The 22,321-nt window shown below is 35.3% G+C and overlaps 1 protein-coding gene across 2 annotated transcripts; it reads left to right on the top strand.

Moving 5' to 3' along the window:
- Positions 1-15,973: 15,973 nt before the first annotated feature.
- On the top strand, positions 15,974-21,361 carry ccn2b (cellular communication network factor 2b). Of its 2 annotated transcripts, none has more exons than XM_067411572.1 (5): positions 15,974-16,099; positions 16,991-17,207; positions 17,355-17,606; positions 17,894-18,105; positions 19,889-21,361. In XM_067411572.1, the coding sequence occupies exons 1-5, from the start codon at positions 16,043-16,045 to the stop codon at positions 20,192-20,194; spliced, it is 1,044 nt and encodes a 347-aa protein (XP_067267673.1). In that variant the 5' UTR covers positions 15,974-16,042; the 3' UTR covers positions 20,195-21,361. The 2 variants fall into 2 exon arrangements, with proteins under 2 accessions (XP_067267673.1, XP_067267672.1); XM_067411571.1 differs by having other exon boundaries at positions 17,355-17,618.
- The last annotated feature ends 960 nt before the right edge of the window (positions 21,362-22,321 follow it).

Genomic DNA, 22,321 nt, shown 5'->3' with positions numbered 1-22,321 from the left:
TGTGGTAATAAACAATTGTGGTGTTATTGTGCATGATAATTGTTGGGAATATAAATGTAACCAATTACTATAATAAAACCAATTAGTTATTTAGTTATATGTTGTACTGTAGGTAATTGCACTTTCCTTGTAACATTAAAGGGGGTCATGAATATCTTTTGATATATAAGAGGTCATTGTATTATAAAAATATCCTGTTAAGTTTCAGAACTCAAAACTTCAGCAGTAGTCCAAAAACAGCTTTTATTAAAAACAGGCTCAGAAGACGACTCGTTTCGCAACACATAAGTGTAACAGTGTTTTTACTATGTGTCATTATTGCTTTGTCTGATACCGATCGTTTGATAAAACCGCAGTCAAACTGAATAGTTGTTTGCTGTTCTTTCCTTTCCTTTGCTTCAGTATTACTGCATTGGATTATCGGATATGGAAGAAAGCACATAGAGAACGCTACTTTTGTTATTGTTTTGATCTAATCCATTTACTGTAATCTTGAATAAAAGCTTCAGTGAGCGACATCAGTAAGATATTACAACACATTTCATTTTATTTATTTAAACTTTATTTGCCAAGACTAATAAAGCATATGTAATACATCGTTAGTTTCAACTATGTAACAATATTTTTCAACATCTTAAGTGTCCAAAATTCCATGTAATGGTGGGGATGTTGAAAATTACTTTAATATGCAAAACTGTTACCCAATCATAGCAGTGGCCATTTACTTCCAAGTCTTGAATGCAGCACGCTTATCAAAATGGAGTGTTTGAAAGAGAGGGTAAACAGGATAGAAAATAGCTTATTACTTCTAAGTTAGGATGTAAAATCTTGATAACATTATAAAAAAAAAAAATGCAGTTTGTGACCACTTTAATGTGATAAAGTTTACAAAAGTAAGAGCAAATTGTGAATTTGAAAAAGAAGCATTAGCATTGGGTTGTTAGCATGTGGAGATGCCCCAGAACCATTTTTCTTGTTGAATGTTTCATGATGACTTTAACCTCGTTCCTAAACACATTTCAGATGCTGCTGAACTCTAACTGCTATTTAAAGAACAGGGGTCTCCTTTAGGGTTCACAAAAGATTGCATATGGTTCCGTGACCTTAGCTCAGGGGTCAACTATTAGTTAAGATGTTTAGACCACCTGTTGGCTGGAATGGTTCACAGGTGTCTGTACATGCATTCTCTGTGGATTTTCATGCATTCAGTGTTTCTTATTGCAGCTAGGTTTATCAGTCATGTGGCAGCTTTAAAAGGTCAAATGTCTGTGTGAGATAGATGCTTAGAGAGGCACATCTGGGCTGCAGACTGGAGATCTTTCATTGGTAATATTGACATTGAGGGAATCTGGAAGCACAGGATGTTCCGGAATTTGTGGAACATTGAACATTTAAACATTCTATTTTCCTTTTCTTGTTGGGGGTCGCCAGTAAAATCTCCACCTTTGTAAAAAGCAGGACACAAGTTCAAGAGGATGCATTGATTCCCTGCCAATAGCAAATCGCACCCCAGACCACCTTCACTGTAAAAGGTAATAAGCTCTATCTACTCAATAAAATTCCTTAAAAGTCAACCATTTAAAATGTGTAAAATTAGCAAACACCATTATAAAAACCACAAACTGACATAAAAAGTAAAGAGTCAAACTGGTCAACTAAACGAAACACTGATCACCATAATGGTGGCATTTTCAATAAATCAACATCTAAACCTCTGTTAATTCATGTGTTTCTCTTTCCTTCAGTGATTCTACTTCATAGAATCATCAGGTGTCTTCAATGTTGGCAATAAAAAATAGAGTTCTTAATTCATCTTTAACATCTGTCTGTTATTCAGATATTTTTGTTTAAATTTTACTTAAATTGTACTCGTTTTAAATGGTTGACATTTAAGGAATTAATTTGACTCTATTGTTTGATATCTGTTTGATTCAATTCTATTTGTTGAATTTAATTAATAATATTGCTTGTAATCTGTTGCCAAAATTTTATGGAGTGGATATAGTGTATTACTTTTTTTACAGTGTTTACATGCAGATTCTGATGTGGATCACTAATGAAAAAAAAAAAAAAAAAAAAAAAAAAAACTGCTTTCACACCAAACAAGTCAATTTCTGACATCAAACAGAATCTCCTTGTGAAAAAAGTGCCCATAATTTGTATTGAGTGTGCACACACGTACACACACACACACACACACACACACACACACACACACACACACACACACACACACACACACACACACATATATATATATATATATATATATATATATATATATATATATATATATATATATATATATATATATATATATATATATATATATATATATATATATATATATATATATATATATATATATATATATATATATACAGTACAGTCCAAAAGTTTGGAACCACTAAGATTTTTTATGTTTTTAAAAGAAGTTTCATCTGCTCACCAAGGCTACATTTATTTAATTAAAAATACAGTAAAAAACAGTAATATTGTGAAATATTATTACAATTTAAAATAACTGTGTACTATTTAAATATATTTGACAAAGTAATTTATTCCTGTGATGCAAAGCTGAATTTTCAGCATCATTACTCCAGTCTTCAGTGTCACATGATCCTTCAGAAATCATTCTAATATGCTGATCTGCTGCTCAATAAACATTTATGATGTTGAAAACAGTTGTGTACTTTTTTTTTTCAGGATTCCTTGATGAATAGAAAGTTCAAAAGAATAGCATTTATCTGAAATACAAAGCTTCTGTAGCATTATACACTACCGTTCAAAAGTTTGGGGTCAGTAAGAATTTTTATTTTTATTTTTTTGAAAAGAAATTAAAGAAATTAATACTTTTATTCAGCAAGGATGCATTAAATCAATCAAAAGTGGCAGTAAAGACATTTATAATGTTACAAAAGATTAGATTTCAGATAAACACTGTTCTTTTGAACTTTCTATTCATCAAATAATCCTGAAAAAAAATATTGTACACAAATATTTTGTACAATTGTACATATTAAATGTTTCTTGAGCAGCAGATCAGCATATCAGAATGATTTCTGAAGGATCATGTGACACTGAAGACTGGAGTAATGATGCTGAAAATTCAGCTTTGCCATCACAGGAATAAATTACTTTGTCAAATATATTCAAATAGAAAACAGTTATTTTAAATTGTAATAATATTTCACAATATTACTGTTTTAACTGTATTTTTAATTAAATAAATGTAGCCTTGGTGAGCAGATGAAACTTCTTTTAAAAACATTAAAAATCTTAGTGGTTCCAAACTTTTGGACTGTACTGTATATATATATATATATATATATATATATATATATATATATATATATATATATATATATATATATATATATATATTTTTTTTTTTTTTTTTTTTTTTTTTGTATATGCAGTTTAAGTCATTATACCATTAAGTCATGTAAACTGAACATACATTTCAAGTCATTATGTTTTAATAATCTTTTGTCATACTTTAAAGAAGTACACTTATTTTGATGAGTTGACTTACTTGCTAAAGCACATGTAAAGTACTTCATTCTAATTTAACTGTAGTTTGTTATTTAATATTACAGGACATTTCAGTTAATTTAAAATTAATCCTCAAACCCTAGAGATCAGACATTAATAGGACACAGACTTCTGAATCTCATGTGCATTTCATTAGTTCCTCAAACAAACAAGCATTACAACTACATTGAGCTCTCTTATACATGATTAAACAAAGGCCCATTTCCTTTAGCAAAGCTCATCGGCGAATTATAGCAGTCAGCCTCAGTTTATTTATTGCATCATGCATCCAATATAATATCCCATGCTGGTGCCAAAGGAAAAAAACAGTCACATTCAAGAAAGGGAACAAAAATAGAAAACATTTTAACGTGAAAAAGAATCAGCTGTCTAAACTTTTACTCATTAATAGACGATACAGCAGAACACCACAAAACCACAGGTATGGGACACAAAGTGCTTCTCAAAAACCATCCACGTTGAGACAGGAGGGAACGGGAAAGTGGAAAAAAAAAAAAAAAAAGGATGATGATGCAGACAGGCCAAGTGTGTAAGGAATGTACCAGCAGCTTCAACAACATCCTGAGGGAAAAGAGAAAAAAACTATTTTTAGCAGAGTACGATTCACCTCATTAGAGACAAGGTGCTTTTGTCATCACAGTGGGCTACAAGAAACTTTTATTACATAAAATCCTTCATTACATAAAGTCAAACAACGTGGGCTGCTAAAGAAATAATTCACCCAAAAATGGAAGTTGTGTCAGTATTTGTTTGCTTCATCTGTTTTCAAACCCCTATGATTATTTCTGTGGAGCACAAAAAGTGTCATATAAAAGGTGAATATTTGAAGAATTTAAGAATATTGGTTACATTTTTCAATATACTGAAAGTTAAAGAAGACTGAGTCTGTCAGGTTTCATATGCTACAGCTTTTGATGAAAAGACCGCTGGTGCATTCATAAGAGAAGTATATCAATGTCTGATTCATGAACAAATTATTCTTTTGAGTCACTCTTTTCGGTCTCAGAAAGATTATTAGTTATTAGTTCGTGTTGCAAAATAAGGCAGTCAGAACTTGTTAGAATTTACAGTGCATCCATTGGGATTCCATGGAATAAAGAAGCCAATACATTACTCAAAATTTGTTTTTGTGTTCCACAGAGGAAAGAAAGACACATGAGTTTGGAGTGGAACGAGGGTGACAAAACAGAGATCACAGAATTTTCTTTTTATTTTTTTTTTGTGAACAAGTGCATTAAAGGGTTAGTTCATCCAAAAATGAAAATTATGTAATTAATTACTCACACTCATGTTGTTCCACACCCGTAAGACCTTCAGTCATCTTATGAACACAAATTAAGATATTTTTGATAAAATATGATAGCTCAGTGAGGCCTCCATTGACAACAAGAAAATTAACACTTTCAGATGCCCAGAAAGCTACTAAAAACAGTTCATGTGACTACAGTGGTTCAACCTTAATGTTATGAAGCGACGAGAATACTTTTTGTGCACCAAAAAAATAAAAAAAATAAAATAACAACTTTAATCAACAATATCGTGATGAGCGATTTTAAAACACTGCTTCATGAAGCTCTGAAGATTTACAAATCTTTTGTTTCGAATCAGTGGTTCGGAGCGTGTATCAAACTGCCAAAGTCATGTGATTTCAGTAAACGAGGATTCGTGACGTCATAAGTGTTTCGAAATTTCAATGGTTCACCACTGGGTGGCATGACTTTGGCAGTTTGATACATGCTCCCAACCACTGATTCTAAACAAAAGATTCGTAAAGCTTCGAAGCTTCATGAAGCAGTGTTTTGAAATCACCCATCACTAGATATTGTTGAATAAAGTCGTTATTTTGTTTTTTTGGTGCTTAAAAAGTATTCTTGTCGCTTCATAACATTTAGGTTGAACCACTGTAGTCACATGAACTGTTTTAAATATATGAACTGTTTTCTGGGAATCTGAAAATGTTAATTATCTTGCTGGCAATGCAGGCCTCACTGAGCCATCGGATTTTATCAAAAATATCTTAATTTGTGTTCCAAAGATGAACGAAGGTCTGAGGTTGAGTAGTTAATGACATAATTTTCATTTTTGCGTGAACTAACCGTTTAATGTCCACACATTTATATGAATTTTGTCTTTTGATAATGTTTGCCTAATGAAACCTAACTTTTTAAATGGGGCCTTTTCTCTTCTCTCTTAGAGAGTGTGCTTTTACTTCCTTACTTCTTTAAGAGAAATAATTGACAGCAGTTTTTAGTGCACTTATGTTCAGTCACAGATTGAATGGGCTCTTTATGTATGTTGGGAAATTACGTTTGTGTTGTTTTAGATTGAACATACTCTCTAATATTAAATTAGCTTTGACGGAATTGCGCCTGACCATTTCAGACAGATGTTGATGCAATTTATTACAGCCTACCAAAACTATTTGAAAACCAGCGTCATTAGAGGGAGTATTGGATTTGTACAAGGCTCTCATTGACAATGTCTCACATAAAAGTTTTGGAGTTAGATAAAAGAAAATTTAAAAAGTTGGACTGCCTCCTGTTTAAAAGAATGTGACCAATAAAAGAGCAAATTGTTGGATTTCTTTCTATGGGTTTTGGGGAAAAAGATTTATAATGTCACAAATCTGTTCCTTTCTTTTCAATTTGAATGCTAATGTTTACAGCAACCAATGGATCTGCTGTAATGTGCGTTTGGCTTATAGATCAAATAGACAAGAATAATAGCTTCATTCTTCCATCATTGCTGTCATCCTCTTTAACTCTAAAAAAAAAAATAAAGATTGCAAAAGGGTTTTTTCATAACAATGCAATAGAAGAACCATTTTTGGTTCCTCAAAGAATGGCATTTTAATAATCTGAAGAGCCCTTTTTCGCTATCAAGAACGTGGTACAATGGAAAGTTTCCATGGATGTCTTTGTAGAACCACAGATGCCAATAAAAAACCTTTATTTTTAAGACTTACATGACATGCCCATGCTCAGGATCACAATAGGAGTGAAAACATAACATGCCTGGAACTTGTTTTTTCCTCATCATTACTACTGAAATCCACCATTACGTCTCTTTCATGGCTCTCCTTGGGTTTTCATAGTATCTGTGCTAATCTGACTGTGCAAAAATGGCACTACTTTATTTTTGATAGTTTTGTACTTCCTCTACTCCTATTTACATATAAGGTGTCTATTCACCAGTTCTAAATCCATCAGTTATACAGAATCAAATAGTTGCATTGTATTGCTTTTCTGTCAGGAAATTGCCAGTGTCCCATCAGGCCTCTTAACTTGCTTAACCAGCAAGACTTCTTGGTCAGTCAGCTTCAGTATTCTACCTTTTGCACTCTTGAAATCCCCTACCTCCAGCAAGAGGATATACACATACAGAAATCAGATGGTGAGTAAAGAAAAGTCAGGTGTGAAGTATGACATACTCATGAGAACAGGTGCTTACGTCTGCATTCAGTCAAAAGGGGAGATTAACTAAAATCAGAGCCGCCTAATGAAAGTACCTTTGGCATAAGCATGAAAATACACCCAAAGCTCTGCCCTGTCTGGGCCTCTTTGAAGTGGGAGGTAATGAACTGAGTACAGGATAAGTGCATTGATGCTGAATCAGAGATCTCTGCAGATGTGATTTACCCTGCTGTCCCATAGCACACCACCATCAGAAAATAAACTCATGGATCTGAACTTTGATTGTAATACAAAGTGCTACCTCTGATCAAAGAAAGAAATGCACTGTGCTTCTTTCTTTTTAATTGATTAAGCTGGGTGGTTCAGTAGGTAGCACTGTTGCCTTACAACAAAAAAATTGTGTGTGGAGTTTGCATTTTTTGCCCTGTATCAACGTGAGTGTAAATGTGTTTTTTTTTTTTTTTTTTTCTGTCCAACTGTCCAGTGATGCGTTTCTCAAAATCATCACAATCTTAAGTGGATCGAAGAAACCACAGGCACCAATGATATCTACATGTACATGGGTCAATGATGTGACGGGTCTTTTTTTTTTTTTGTCCAAAGTCCTTAATAATAATAAAAAAGATATGACATCCAAAGTAAGGTAGTACAACTAGATCTCTTTTATTGAATCCAAAAGGTTTTAATTATATTTTGCTACATATAAAGGTATTTTAAAGATTTTGAAGTGTCAAAAGGTCATCCGGTTTAACCATCCAAAGGCCAATACAGCCATTTCATTTATGATCAAAATATCTTAAAATGTAATAAATGTATATATTTTTTATTCTCTCATGATATTATAAACACTTTAAAAAATGCTGGGTTAAAAACAACCTAAGTTGGGTTGAAAATGGACAAACCCAGCAACTGGGTTGTTTTAACCCAGTGGTTGGGTTAAATGTTTGCCCAACGTGCTGGGTAGTTTTATTTAACCCAACTGATGTATAAAAATTACTGTATTGCTTGCTTAAAATGAACCCAAAATATGATAGAAATGAACATTTATTAATATGTTTAATAAATGAGCATTTATTAATAAGATAATGAATAATAAACAATAAACATTTATTAAATTGCTTATTAATAAATGTACACCTTTTGATTATTATTGTTGCCTCTAGTAATTATGTGTCTGATTTTTAATTTCTCACCTATTTTGGATTAATTTTAAGCCAGACATATAGTCCTTTTTAATCAGTAGTTGGGTTAAATAAAACTACCCAGCAGGTTGGGCAAACATTTAACCCAACCACTGAGTTAAAACAACCCAATTGCTGGGTTTGTCTATTTTCAACCCAACTTTTTTAACCAAACATTTTTTAGAGTTCATATATCAGCATAGTGCGAAATGGTATTAAAATTATGTGTAGAAGTCATTGCTTTGTTATGAAAGAATATCCGGATAAATATCATTCGAGTAACCAATATAAAGGAACCATTTTGGATCAAGTCATGCATTTAGTATCACGCGACAGGATGTGACATTATTCAGACACCTGCAAAGGACCACATGGTCATGAAGCATAGTAACTTACTCTCTTTTACCAATTTGAAAAATTAATGTTTTCACTTGCTCATACGCATGTCCCGAAACATCATTTGGTACAACCGCCATAAAACATGGAAAATGTTGTAATATTTTAAAAACTTGTACTAAATTTAAAATGTTTGATTGTCCTTTTGCTAGCTAGCTAGCAAGCTAACCAGCTAGCTTGCTAGATATCAGCCTGTTTGAAAATATCGTCATTCGGTATAACCAAAAGTGTCATTCGGTAAAACAAAAATTTTTGTTAAACTTTTGGTGACAATTTTGTCCATCTTGTAAAAATGTCAAAAGCCATGCTCATTGATTATAAAAACCACATAATCTCATTGTTAATACTTAATAAAACTTCAAAATGTATTATATCTTCATTATGTTTTTTTTTTTTTTTTTTTTAAATCGTATTTGTCAATGACCCACTTTTCTACTGATAAAAATAGGATAAGGAGGTACAGAGGAAGAATGGATTGATTCTCACTGAAAGAGAGATGTTCTGCTTTAGCATAATTTAGAGATGTAAAAGGGCCCAAAGGTGAGCCTTGAGGAATCGCAGTGTAAAACCTCTTTATCTTTAAACTGTTATGCAAATTGTCTGCCATTCTGTCTACTAATACCAAACAGACAAAGACAAATGCAAATTTTGCATAAGGTCTTCAACTGTTTATTGTCTTTCACAGGTCAGGAAATCTTTACAGAGGCACTTTACATTATACTAATACCAGCTATACTACTCCTTGGCTTCAGTAGTGAGTATACAGTGTGCTGCATTATAAATTGCAGTCAACAAAATCAAGCTTGCTTTCATAAACTTCGTTAAAGAATGTTTAGGGCCTCTAAAACACATGCATAGTTTTCTGTAAGGTAACTGTAAACTATTCCATTCCTACATAGAATTAGAGATCCTCCCTCTTTGTTACTCTCGTGATAGCAGTGCTGCGAAGATTATCCGCTGAGGTTACTGAGAGAAACCAAGATGTCAGCTTAGATAAGAGCAAACACCTCATGTAATGGAAACCACCGAGAGAGGTCAGAACCCATCCTCATATCCTTCTATCTCCACACCAAATGGGGCCAAAACACTTCCGATAGACCACTGGATAGATGCATGTGATTTGGATTGACGAAGTTAACATGTCTCTGGTGAGGGGTGTTATATCCTCCTGACAGAGCAAATGTAGTGGAATGTTTCTTTTCAAGCTGTGTAGTGTGATTACCGGAAGTTTCGCCTCATAGTTGATCAGAGTGGTGGAGTTCACAGCTACAGCAGCTCTGCTTCTTAATCACTGAGAACCAGGAAAAGACCACAGGGCTGCATCCCAGTTTGTATACCTATTTTCTGCACAAAGTAAACACTTTAAATAACAAATTTGTCATTATAGTCAATGTTTTCATGAAATGGATAAATATTAATATTTTCCCTGTCTGGTGTCGTTGAGACATTAGTCACACAATATTTAAGGCTCAGGTATTCTCACATAGCCAATCCTTTGCCTCATGACATGAGGTCTGGGCTTCACAGCCACAGCAACTGACCACTTAGGCCATCTGACATGTAAAGTAACTAACAACTTTTTGTCCAATGTCATGTTTAGGGGTGGGTAAGTGTCGCTCCAATAACAGACTGTAATAACAGATTATCAATGAGTTCATGTTTACATAGGTGTGAGATAGATTTGACACATAACTAATAAACTAATCAAAAAAAAACACTGAGGAATCCAAAGTTGGCTGAGCTCAGAAAATAGTACTTTTCCCATATCGATGTGAACACATAATAACATAACTTTAAAAAACGATGTGCCAAAATACTTGCATGTCTTTTAAAGTTTTTAAGCTATGAACTTCTCAAACTTTTTAAATCCAGGGTTTAGCTGCTCCCCTGAAGCACTTGCTGCTGCAGTCCCGGAACTTGTAAACACGACTTTGTTTCCTGGAAGACTGTTTAAAAAAAATCACCAAATACTAGGAAAACCTGGAAAAGTCATAGAAATCATCCAATCAGATTCTGACTTTCACTTTTGTTAAAGTGTTTCGTAAGTGTTTCATAAATGTCTGTGCCCAGAACTGAGAGCTATTCATAAGTTCACATAGCCATCTAATTAAATAGAGTAAAGTAATGCGTATTTGGCGTGCTGTCCGGGGAGAGGGCTCCCAGCTCGGAATTTTGGCCCGAACCCAGAGTACTCCCCCCGGTGTAGTAAAAGTAGATAGAACTAGAAGTGAGGAGACGGGCTGGAGGAGGGATGCTGATAAACTCTCAGATGAACAAAGGTAAGTCTGCTGAATTTATATCTCTTGTCATTGGTTGAGTTGATTAACTGAATGCTCTCCACCTGTGTTAACTGACCCTTCGCCAGGAGTTTGATTGACAAGCGATCTAACCAATCAGAACGCCGCATCCGCCATTTTGTCCAACAAAGCAGCCAGTAGTTAGAAGATTAACCTCGGTGGATTCGAAACAAAAGATTTGTAAAGCTTCAAAGCTTCATGAAGCAGTGTTTTGAAATCGCCCATCATTAGATATTGTTGAATAAAGTCATTATTTAGTTTTTTTTTTTTGGTGCACAAAAAGTATTCTTGTCACTTCATAACCACTGTAGTGACATGAGCTGTTTTAAATATGTCTTTAGTAGCTTTCTGGGCTTGGAAGTGTAAATGAACTTGCTTTCAATGCAGGCCTCACTGAGCCATCGGATTTTATCAAAAATATCTTAATTTGTGTTCTGAAGATGTACAAAGGTCTTACGGGTGAGTAATTAATGAGAGAATTTTCATTTTTGGGTGAAACAAACCCTTTAAAAGATAGCTTTGTCCATCTATTAGACCCCCTTGGGACATACATGTCGTAAAATAGTATCTTGATACCAAAAATTAAATTTTTGCATACACTTTAGATTTTTGTTTGTTTGTTTGTTTGTTTGTTTGTTTGTTTGTTTGTTTTTTGCAAACATCTAGCTAAATTCCTTATCTTAAAATTCAATATTACTTCACTTTTAGGTTCATTAAAAAATGTCTGTGCCAGCTTTGGACTCATAGTGCTCACTACTTTTCTTCATCTGAAAAAGACAACTTTAAAAATGTACTCCATTAAATATGGAGTTGTGGGTAATATTAGCCTGAAAACATTAATAAATCACGAATAACAGAATGTAAAGGCACTGATCTGAGTTTATACTGGTTTTGATCAAATCATACACAATAGTAAGCAGACAGTAACAGACAGTTGCATATCCTGAAAATATGCTTTTTTAGTCACATAAAGCAGAAATTGATAACAGCCTATGTGAAACTTCTAAGAACTTACAAGTGTCTGTAAAGTTTGATGCAACATACAACTGTACTTGTATCGCAGATGCAGTGCTGCAGAAATCAAAAACAGACATTCTTGGTGCCCATTGAATGGTGTCATTAATCTAGGATTTGGTGTACCAAAGTCTGGAATTAAAGTTGTCCATATCGTGAAAACACGGCACTCTGTGTTCTGTAACAGTTGAGACAAGCAGATGGCAAAAGGTATTAAACCTGTGTACATGTTTGACCACTACTCTTTTGGTGTTTTGTTTTTCAGGCAGCAACTGTTTGTGTTTGTTCATTAACAAGCATGCAAACAAATAAGCCAGAAAAAAAATATCTGCACGCAACAAGGGTAAGATCAGATGTTAGGAGTTTTTAATCAGGAGAAAATCTCACTATTTGCAATGTCCTAAGAATCATTGGCAGAATTTCACACATCTTTTAGATGAACACACTAATCTAATATCGCCTAGCCTGCTAAGATGACTGTGACTATGGAGAACAGAATGAGATTGTCAGATTTAAGATGGTACAAGCTTATCCTAATTATGGAAATGTTATATAATTTGTTGCCCAGAGCAACAAATTATCACACAACATCTGGGCTAAAAGTAGTAGTAGGACACTAAAAGTAGTGTCCCATCCTGCTGTAGTCTGAAACCAGTAGAAGACTGAACTAGCACAGAGCGGCCACCAGTCACTGAGAGTACAGTTAGCAGCCTGTCCCGCAGCAACAGAGTCATGGCAACTCCACAGTCACACAGCTTGAGGATATTTACGGCACTCCTTAGTTACGGTTCTGTTTTGAACTTATGTACATGTTTCATGGCCATACCGGAGTATCCCGTTGCCAAAGCACAATCCCCAACCCGCCACTCCAGAGGAGAGGAAAGAGACCACGGCGCGCTGCCTGCTGTTACATTCCTGCACCTCAAGTTCCCCAACCCTGAGAAATAAAATTCCCATGAAAACAAGAGACCTCGTAGCAGAGCACAGCATGATAAGGCCTCTGTTTGCTGCAGATATCCGCACATTTTAGTGGGCCGTATGTGCAAAACTATTATACAAGTGTGAAATGCATACATTGTTGAAAAGATTTAACACACCGTAGATTAGAAAGACATGTTCTGAGGTTTTGGTGTGGTAAATTTGTTTATCCAGCATGAAATTTGCACAATTCTAAGTGTTAAAGATGCATTCAGTTGTTTGGGGCTCATTTAAAAGGTTTTACACATTAAGAAGTACATTTTGTTTTTGTGATGAATCATATGTGACAGTACTCATAATAGTTTTCTATAAAAAGAGTTGCAGTGTGTTGGTTGCACCCTTAAAGGGTTAGTTCACCCAAAAATGAAAATTATGCCATTAATGACTCACCCTCATGTCGTTCCAAACCCGTAAGACCTCCGTTCATCTTCGGAACACAGTTTAAGATATTTTAGATTTAGTCCGAGAACTTTCTGTCCTTCCATTGAAAATGTATGTACGGTATACTGTCCGTGTCCAGAAAGGTAATAAAAACATCATCAAAGTAGTCCATGTGACATCAGAGGGTCAGTTAGAATTTGTTGAAGCATCGAAAATACATTTTGGTCCAAAAATAACAAAAAACTACGACTTTATTCATCATCGTCTTCTCTTCCGGAATCCTTTCCATTGAATTGATTCCATTGAATCCTTTCATCTGTTGGCGTTGGTAATTCACTTTTAAGTCGCCGTGGTTGTTTTTGGCGATTAGGACATCTGCGACATTTTGAAGCATCAAAAATACATTTTAGTCCAAAAATAACAAAAACTACGATTTTATTCAGCATTGTATTCTCTTTCGGGTCTGTTGTCAATACGCGTTCATTGCTCTGCTTCTTCTTCTTCTTTCCTGTTTTACAGCGGTTGGCATCCAGCTTATTGGTGCATTACCGCCCCCTTCTGCTCCGGAGTGTGGTTCACGATTCCGCAGTGACGCTGCTGATGTAAGATGCTGCTGACGTGTTATCCGGTGCACCTAAGCTTCGTTCACAGTCTGAGGGAGAGGCACGCTGTATTCAAGCTATTCTACATTGTTTGTATTTTGGTATTGCTATATTTTTTAAAATAGTCGCGGATGTCCTAATCGCCAAAAACAACCAGGGCGATGTAAAAGTGCATTACCAACGCCAACAGATGAAAGGATTCAATGGAATCAATTCAATGGAATCAATTCAATGGAAAGAATTCCAGAAGAGAAGACAATGCTGAATAAAGTCGTAGTTTTTGTTATTTTTGGACCAAAATGTATTTTCGATGCTTCAAAAAATTCTAACTAACCCACTGATGTCACATGGACTACTTTGATGATGTTTTTATTACCTTTCTGGACATGGACAGTCTACCGTACATACATTTTCAATGGACTAAATCTAAAATATCTTAAACTGTGTTCCAAAGAATAACGGAGATCTTACGGGTGTGGAACGACATGAGGGTGAGTCATTAATAGCATAATTTTCATTTTTGGGTGAACTATCCCTTTAATGCATTTTGCAATGTTGACATGACGCGATCCACTGTGTTTCGCTAAACATCCTCACAGCTGCCTCTGTAGATTTGCTAGTAGCATAGTATTGTTTAGTGATGTGAAGAGCGACAGGTAAACTGTCACGTGATTTCAGTAAAGAGGCTTCGTTACGTCATAAGTGTTTCAAAATTTCAATAGTTCACCACTGGGGGGCGTGACTTCGGCAGTTTGATACACGCTCCGAACCACTGATTCGAAACAAAAGATTCGTAAAGCTTAGAAGCTTCATGAAGCAGTGTTTTGAAATCGACCATCACTAGATATTATTGAATAAAGTTGTTATTTTGTTTTTTTGGCGCACAAAAACTATTCTCGTCACTTCATAACATTAAGGTTGAACCACTGCAGTCACATGAACTGTTTTAAATATGTCTTTTGTAGCTTTCTGGGCATCTGAAAGTGTTAATTATCTTGCTGGCAACTTTACCAAGCCATCAGATTTCATCAAAGATATCTTAATTTGTGTTCCGAAGATGAACAAAGGTCTTATGGGTGTGGAATGACATGAGGGTGAGTAATAAATGACAGAATTTTTATTTTTGGGTGAACTGACCCTTTAAGTACATGAAGAATAAATAACTGCTATTTGCACCTTTAAACTTTAATGCTTAAATGGATAGTTCATCTAAAAATGAAAATTACATACAATGACAGTCAATGGGGTCCTGGTACTATTCTAGTACTATTCATTTTGAACTCCATTGACTTTCATTATATGGACAAAAATATATATATATTTGTTCAAAATATCTTCTTTTGTGTTCCACAGAAATGGAATGACATGGAGAAACCAGAATATCACAAGGAGTGGACTCTTTTTCTTCAGAAATGTGAAAGTCTAGCTTGAACACTTGCTTTTGCTCAGCACATTTTGTCTCTTTTCTCTCATACAAAACCTGACTGACATGCTTCAGGAAATAGCTGCAAGGAGAGAAAAATAAACAATTTCATTCTACCATGTTTCTTTCTCTGCACCTGACGGATTTCATGAGCTTGTTTTGTATTTCCACTAAAAACACTGTCCTCTGTGTAATTTTGTCCCAACAAAGATTAAATTGTGGGCTGTGTCATATCCTGCCCCGCAGGCCTGTCTAACATGACATCATGTGGTGGGAAATTTGTTTTGTTTTGTTTTTACTGTTTAACGCAATACCATTTAATGCCAGTCCAAAACATGAAGCATGCACGCATAGTTTCACACATCACATGTATGTCATTGTTGCATTCCAGCAGTATCTGATAAACATTCTAATCTTTCATCTGCCAAAGCATCTTGAACCATCCCGTAGACTGGCCTACATTAATATTCAGATAAACAGCAGTCGAACCATGTGCAGAAACCAGACTTTTTCCCATGTGCACGCTCTGGAATCTGTGGTATGATTAATTGAAAGGCTGGTCGACAGCATCTCTTGCGTTTTCAAACATTATGGAAAACCATCTGGAATTGAAATATTTTCACCCCTCTGGGTCGCGTGGCATGGCTTGACTCTGGTGGGCTACACCCCATTCTGGTAGTATTTAAAGAGGGGCTCTCTACTCTTCACTTCACTACAGTCCTGCAGTCTAACCGTGATCACAGACATCAGAGAACCAAAACAAACCCGTGGAGTGTGCTTCTGTAGGGAACTCTTTGAGGAAATGGCTGGAACAGTATTCATCAGATCATGCATCATTCTCTGCTTGCTTATACATACGGTGAGTGAACACAGCAATTATATATTCAAAATAAAAGGACCTCTTTTGCTATATGCAGAATTAACATAAATTTGCTGATTTGCTTATGTGAGTTAATTATGGATTATTTTACTGTTGAAATTACATAATGAGATATACACATATTAATTAAATAAGTGTACAAACATTTTCGTGCTATAGTGAGTGAGGCATTTAGATGGGGATGTGGTTGACATCTTAACTATAGTTTTGGGTAATTATTCTAATTAGGTTTAATTTAATGCATTCTAATAAAGTGTCTCATGATAACAATTAATGAGGAGATTATGTAAGTCACTATACTGGTTTGTTTTCGCATGTGATGCTCAAAATAGTGATTTCAATGCAAACTGAATCATTTGAATGAAAAAAAAAAAGTTCTACATACTTTTAATGTATACTATTATACAAGTGTTATTCAATAAATATGCAATAAAATGTATTATTATTATTTACTGTGTATATATTTAGTAGGCTATAGCAGTCACATTTTAAACCAGTCATATTTTCTACCTTTTATTATTTTAAACATGCTTCTTATAGTTATACTACTGATAGTTATAGTTATAGTTACATAATGTCATGTTAGACATGTTAGACAGAAAACATCACTTCCCAAGTTACAAATCTACATAATCTGTAATGCATTTTATCCCCCCTGTGGCCATCATGAGTATTGCATATGGACATGGATCATGTCAATTAATTTGTCCCAAGCAGAGAGACACATTTTAGAATAAAACTTTTTGCATGCTCTGGAATCTGTGTTATGATAAAATTGTTATTACCACAGATTTATGAGAGAACGCATCTATGAGGGATTGCTAAATCTGCAAGTTGAATCCCTAACATTGTGTCATTGTTTCTATGCAGGCGATGTGTCAGGAATGCTCTCAGCCCTGTGACTGCCCGGCTGAGAGCCCTTTCTGTCCTGTAGGCACCAGTCTAGTGCTGGACGGCTGCAGCTGCTGTAAGGTGTGTGCCCGACAGGCAGGAGAGCCCTGCTCTTTCCTGGAGCCATGTGACCATCATAAAGACCTGTATTGTGACTATGGTGTGCTCAGTGACACTGAGACAGGCATCTGTATGGGTGAGTATATGTTGTGTTTTGGAATGTACTTTACATATTTGTTATGTTAAGAGGAGAAGAGAGAATGTATTGCACTACACTTTTTGTCCACAAGTGGGAGCCTGTCATTGTTATCAAGTTGTCTTATGTCTGTTGCATGTGTTGCAGCTCAAGAGGGTCAGACGTGTGACCTGGGGGGCGTGATTTACCGCAGTGGTGAGACGTTTCAGCCCAGCTGCAAACATCAGTGTGTCTGCATGAATGGGGAGATTGGCTGCGTGCCAACCTGTGCCAGCAACATACGGCTGCCCTCTCCAGACTGTCCCTACCCACGACGCGTCCAGATCCCTGGCAAGTGCTGTGAGGAGTGGGTGTGCGACCAGATCCCACAAGAAGACACCTTCCAGTCAGCAATGGCTGGTAGGTCAATCGGCAAGTCAAATTTTCTTTCATTCTGCTTCACTATGTTGAAACAGCTGCTCCTTCTTTCAATCTGCCAAACGCCTTGTCATTGGATCTGGTGGAGAGGGGAAACACCTATTAATAAAATATAATGAAATATGGTCCCGGGCCCTGTGAATTTCCACAATTTGGGTCCTGTTCTATACCAAACTTATTTTACTAGCCACTCTGCATGACAATATGCTTTAAATTTCAAATTATTGGCACTTGCACATGAATTTAACATCCACTTTCTCTTCTTTCAGCATATAGAGAAATAACTGATCAGAGTGTCCAGCCTGAGAGCGCAAGAGACAACTGTATCGTTCAGACTACTGAATGGAGTGAATGTTCTGCAACTTGTGGCATGGGTTTGTCTTCTCGTGTAACCAACGACAATGAGCAATGCCAGTTGGAGCGGCAGACCCGCATGTGCATGATCCGCCCCTGCCATGCAGAGCTGGAAAAGGACATAAAGGTAAGATTGGGTTGAGAGCACAAAGTAAAGCTGAAAATATAATCCACATTTCACTCAGACTGTGAACATAAAATAATTTTCACCCTCTGTGTAGTCTGCATGCCCTCGATGTGTCCATCCATGCTCACGATCAGAGTATACTTTGAAAGGCTTGCGTGATTGTGTTTTAAATGGACCGGAACGTGGAGAATTAAGTATACAATGGGCCTTAAGGCTGAAACTATGAAGCCCTTGACATGATATTCAGGGGAAAAAATAAAAGACATTGAGGTCACATATTAAGAATTCGTTCCCCATGACTTATTCATTGTTTCCTCATTTTAGTGGCTATGTTTTACTACTTTGTTCCCTTATTTTAATTTAGTTAAATCATGGCCATGATGCAAATAATTAATATATTGTGAAAACAAACAAGTACAAGTTGGCCACAATTTACTTAAAATGAGAAGAGTAGTTACTACACTCTAAAAAATGCTAAACAATGCAAAACAACCCAAGTTGGGTTAAAAAATGGACAAACCCAGTGGTTGGGTTCACCCAAAAATGAAAATTATGTCATTTATTACTCACCCTCATGTCGTCCCACATCCGTAAGAACTTCGTTGATCTTCGGAACACAAATAAATATATTTTTGATCAAATCCAATGGTTCAGTGAGGCCTCCATAGACAGCAATAACATTCCCTGTTTCAGTGTCCAGAAAGCTACTAAAAACATATTTAAAACAGTTCATGTTACTACAGTGTTTCAACCTTAATATTATAAAGTGACGAGAATACCTTTTGTGAGCCAAAAATAGACATGAACGACACGAGGGTGAGTATTAAATTATATAATTTTCATTTTTGGGTGAACTAACCCTTTAAATGTTTGCTCAATGTGCTGGGTAGGTTTATTTAACTCAACTATTGTTTAAAAATGTCTGTATTGCTTGCTTAAAATGGCCCCAAAGTATGTTGGAAATTAACATGTATTAATATGTTTAATAAATGAACATTTATTAATAATTGTAATGAATAATAATTAAACAATAAACATTTATTAAATTGCTTATCAATAAATGTTCACCTTTTGATTATTATTGTTGCCTCTAGTAATTATATGTATGATTTTTAATTAGACACAACAAATAGTTAAATAAAACTGCCCAGGATGTGGGGCAAACAACCCAGTTGTCAGGTTTGTCCATTTTCAACCCAACTTTGGTTGTTTTTAAACCAGCATTTTTTAGAGTGTACAATGTAGGGACAAATTCTTAATTCATGACCACAAATTTTTTATTTTTTTTTTCACGTCATGTGATTTTTATTCCAAAAATACTTCATGCAAGTATTTTATATGTGATTGCGTTCTGAAGTGTGTTGCAAATCATAATGTGATGCAAGTATGCATTGTTGCATTATGATGGCCATTTGTGTAAAATGTGTTGTTGTGCAGTTCAGGTCAACTTCTAATTTGGTTCCTAAAGAAAATCTGAGCAATTCTGTCATCATGTTTATAGCTATTTAATGGCACAACATTTTTTGAAAGTAAAGTTTTTACTGTTCAGCGCGATGTTTGTGTCTGCATGCGAGAGTGATTTAGTTGTGGAAAATGTAGTATACCTGGGCCTTTACTCTGTCGCCTCCTTGAATAGGTTTAAGGTTTGTTACCGTCAGGGTAACACAAAAATGCATAATGCGTTAATGCGTGCATGCAGAGTTTGTTTCAGGCCTTTACTTTTTCAGTAAATCCATCCAAAAAACTGCTTAAATATTAATAGCCCACCTCTTCCCCATTACAGAGAGGGAAGAAGTGTGTGCGGACCCCAAAGAGCCAGCGCGCGATGCGTTTCGAGTTGTCTGGATGCCAGAGTGTCAGGCTGTATAAGCCAAAGTTCTGCGGGGTGTGTACAGACGGCCGCTGCTGCACACCTCACGCCACCGCCACAGTCGAGGTGGAGTTCCGCTGTCCTGAGGGCGACACTTTCAGGAAGAGGATGATGTTTATTAAAACCTGCTCCTGTCATCACGATTGTCCCCGTGAAAACGATATCTTCCTTGCCTCACACTCACGAAGAATGATTGGGGACTATGATAATGACATGTGAGGAGCTGTCCAGTGTAACATACACACACTGACAATCAAGCACATGTGCACATGAGGCAGCTCCGTGTTTTACTGAACCCTGAAATACTCACGTCCTGTGAGCATTAAAAACTAGAATGTTTGACATGAAGTGGGCATTGATAATGGCCCTGCAAAACTTCTCTTCTTTTGTTTGTATTTTGTGATGCTCTGAAGTCATCTGGCTGTTTGACTGGTCATGCTACAGCAGACCTGAAGCACTGAGAACTTTGTGTTAATAGGATAGTTCACTCAAAAATTATAGTTCTGTCATCATTTGCTCACCCTCATGTTGTTTCAAGCCTATGAACTGTTATTTTTTTCTTTTTTCTTTGTTTGGAACACAACAGGAGAGTTTTTGAAGAATCTTGATGCAGCTCTTTTCCATACGATAAAAATTCATAGTGACCACATCTGTAAAACTTAGAAAAGGACCACAAAGCCCAAAAGGAAATACTAAAATTTTTACATTATATTAAAAATATTCTGAAGTCATATCATAGTTCTGCATAATTAACACAAATTTAAATCGGTAACAGTTCGGTCACTATGAACTTTTATTGTATAGAGATGGGCTTAATGAAGATTCCTTAAAAATTCTCCTTTTGTTCACTGAAAAAAAAGAAAAAAAAAAAGAAATAATTTGGGTTTGGAATACTGTGAGGTTTAATAATTACACATATTTTTTATTGATTTGCATTATTATTATAATTATGATTATTTTTAATGATTATTTTTTGGGTAAACGGTTCCTTTAAGACATTGTGTACTAATGGAGTAGTTAATTTCAAGAACGTTTTCCTCAATACAGGAATAGATTTAAATGACAATAATGTAATCATACAATTGATATGTATTTTTCCATTAATTTGTAAAATGTCATTGAGTCATCTTTATTTACAATTATTTTTACCTTACAACAAGGAATAATATTTAACAACTGACGTAATAACTTTTAATGTTTGTATCTAATTGAACCCAATCTTTCAAATATGAATATCTAAAATGAGTCCCAAAGTATTTTGGGAAGAAAACATTCCAACAAATGAGGCTCAGATAATGAGATACTGCCTATGTTGTTTACTGTTTATTTAATACCAAATGAATGGAAAAGAATTGAACAATGACGAATACACCTTGTGTAAATACTGTAAGAAGACCGTGTACAGATTGTACTAATTTATGTAACTGTTGTTTAACTCTTAAACGTAGTTTTGTATGTGTACTGTATTACTCTGTGTTCATTGTAATCACCTGGCAATGATACAAGCGAGTTATTTTCTGATGCACTTTTATTTTCCAATAAAGAAATTATATTTTTATATATACTCTGTGAATTATTGAAGTCACTTAAACCTACAAAAAGGCAACTGCACATTTAATGTGATTACATAAGCATAATTAATATACAGTTATAGAAGTCTAAAGATGTAAAAGTGCTGTTACTACACAATTTGCATGGCCCTGTCTACCAAGCTCACAATAACATCACTTTGGCTGCATTTACATTACATGGTTCAAGTGACCCAATTCCATTTTTTTTCTCCCATGTGGCACAGACTGGATATGATCTACAAACATGTAAACAGGAAAAAAGCACATGGATTCTGATATTCTCAGATTGGTTTCAGGCCTCATTCATATCTGGAAATAAATCTAAATGTGAATAAGATACATGCATTTGCATCTGCCATGTAAGCAGACTGATCGGATATTCCCTTGTCAATGGGGAGTGACGTCAACTCTGGTCGACAACAAATGCGATCACATAACTCTTTTATGTATTGCTGACCTTTAAAGATGCTATGGAAAGCAAAAGTTATTATCATTTGATCTGCATCCATTTCAAATCGTGAAATGGATGCCGTGTTTCGCCAAGTGTATAGTGTAAATGAACATATCAGATATGGGTCACTTTGAATAGAAGATGTAAGCTGGTCGTATTGGGCATAGTTAACAAAATCAGAATTGGGCATCAAGAAATGCAATGTAAATGCGGCCTATGAGTCTTACTCTATCCTTATGTTCTAATTTGTTTGTTGCTATAAATGAACCTTAACAAATGTTAAAATAATGGTAAAGTTACATGAATTTTTGGAAATAATATGTA

Source organism: Chanodichthys erythropterus, chromosome 15 (assembly GCF_024489055.1).
Source record: "Chanodichthys erythropterus isolate Z2021 chromosome 15, ASM2448905v1, whole genome shotgun sequence".
Lineage (NCBI taxonomy): Eukaryota > Metazoa > Chordata > Actinopteri > Cypriniformes > Xenocyprididae > Chanodichthys > Chanodichthys erythropterus.
The sequence above is the reverse complement of the archived record's forward strand: the minus strand, read 5'-3'. Positions and strand labels throughout refer to the sequence as shown.

Bases quoted from the DNA above. Each gene is read 5' to 3' on its own strand.
- ccn2b (XM_067411571.1), top strand. From the start codon at position 16,043: ATGGCTGGAACAGTATTCATCAGATCATGCATCATTCTCTGCTTGCTT. The intron at 17,619-17,893 runs GCAAGTCAAATT...CTCTTCTTTCAG, and splicing joins AATGGCTGGTAGGTCAATCG to CATATAGAGAAATAACTGAT. The intron at 18,106-19,888 runs GTAAGATTGGGT...TCCCCATTACAG, and splicing joins AGCTGGAAAAGGACATAAAG to AGAGGGAAGAAGTGTGTGCG.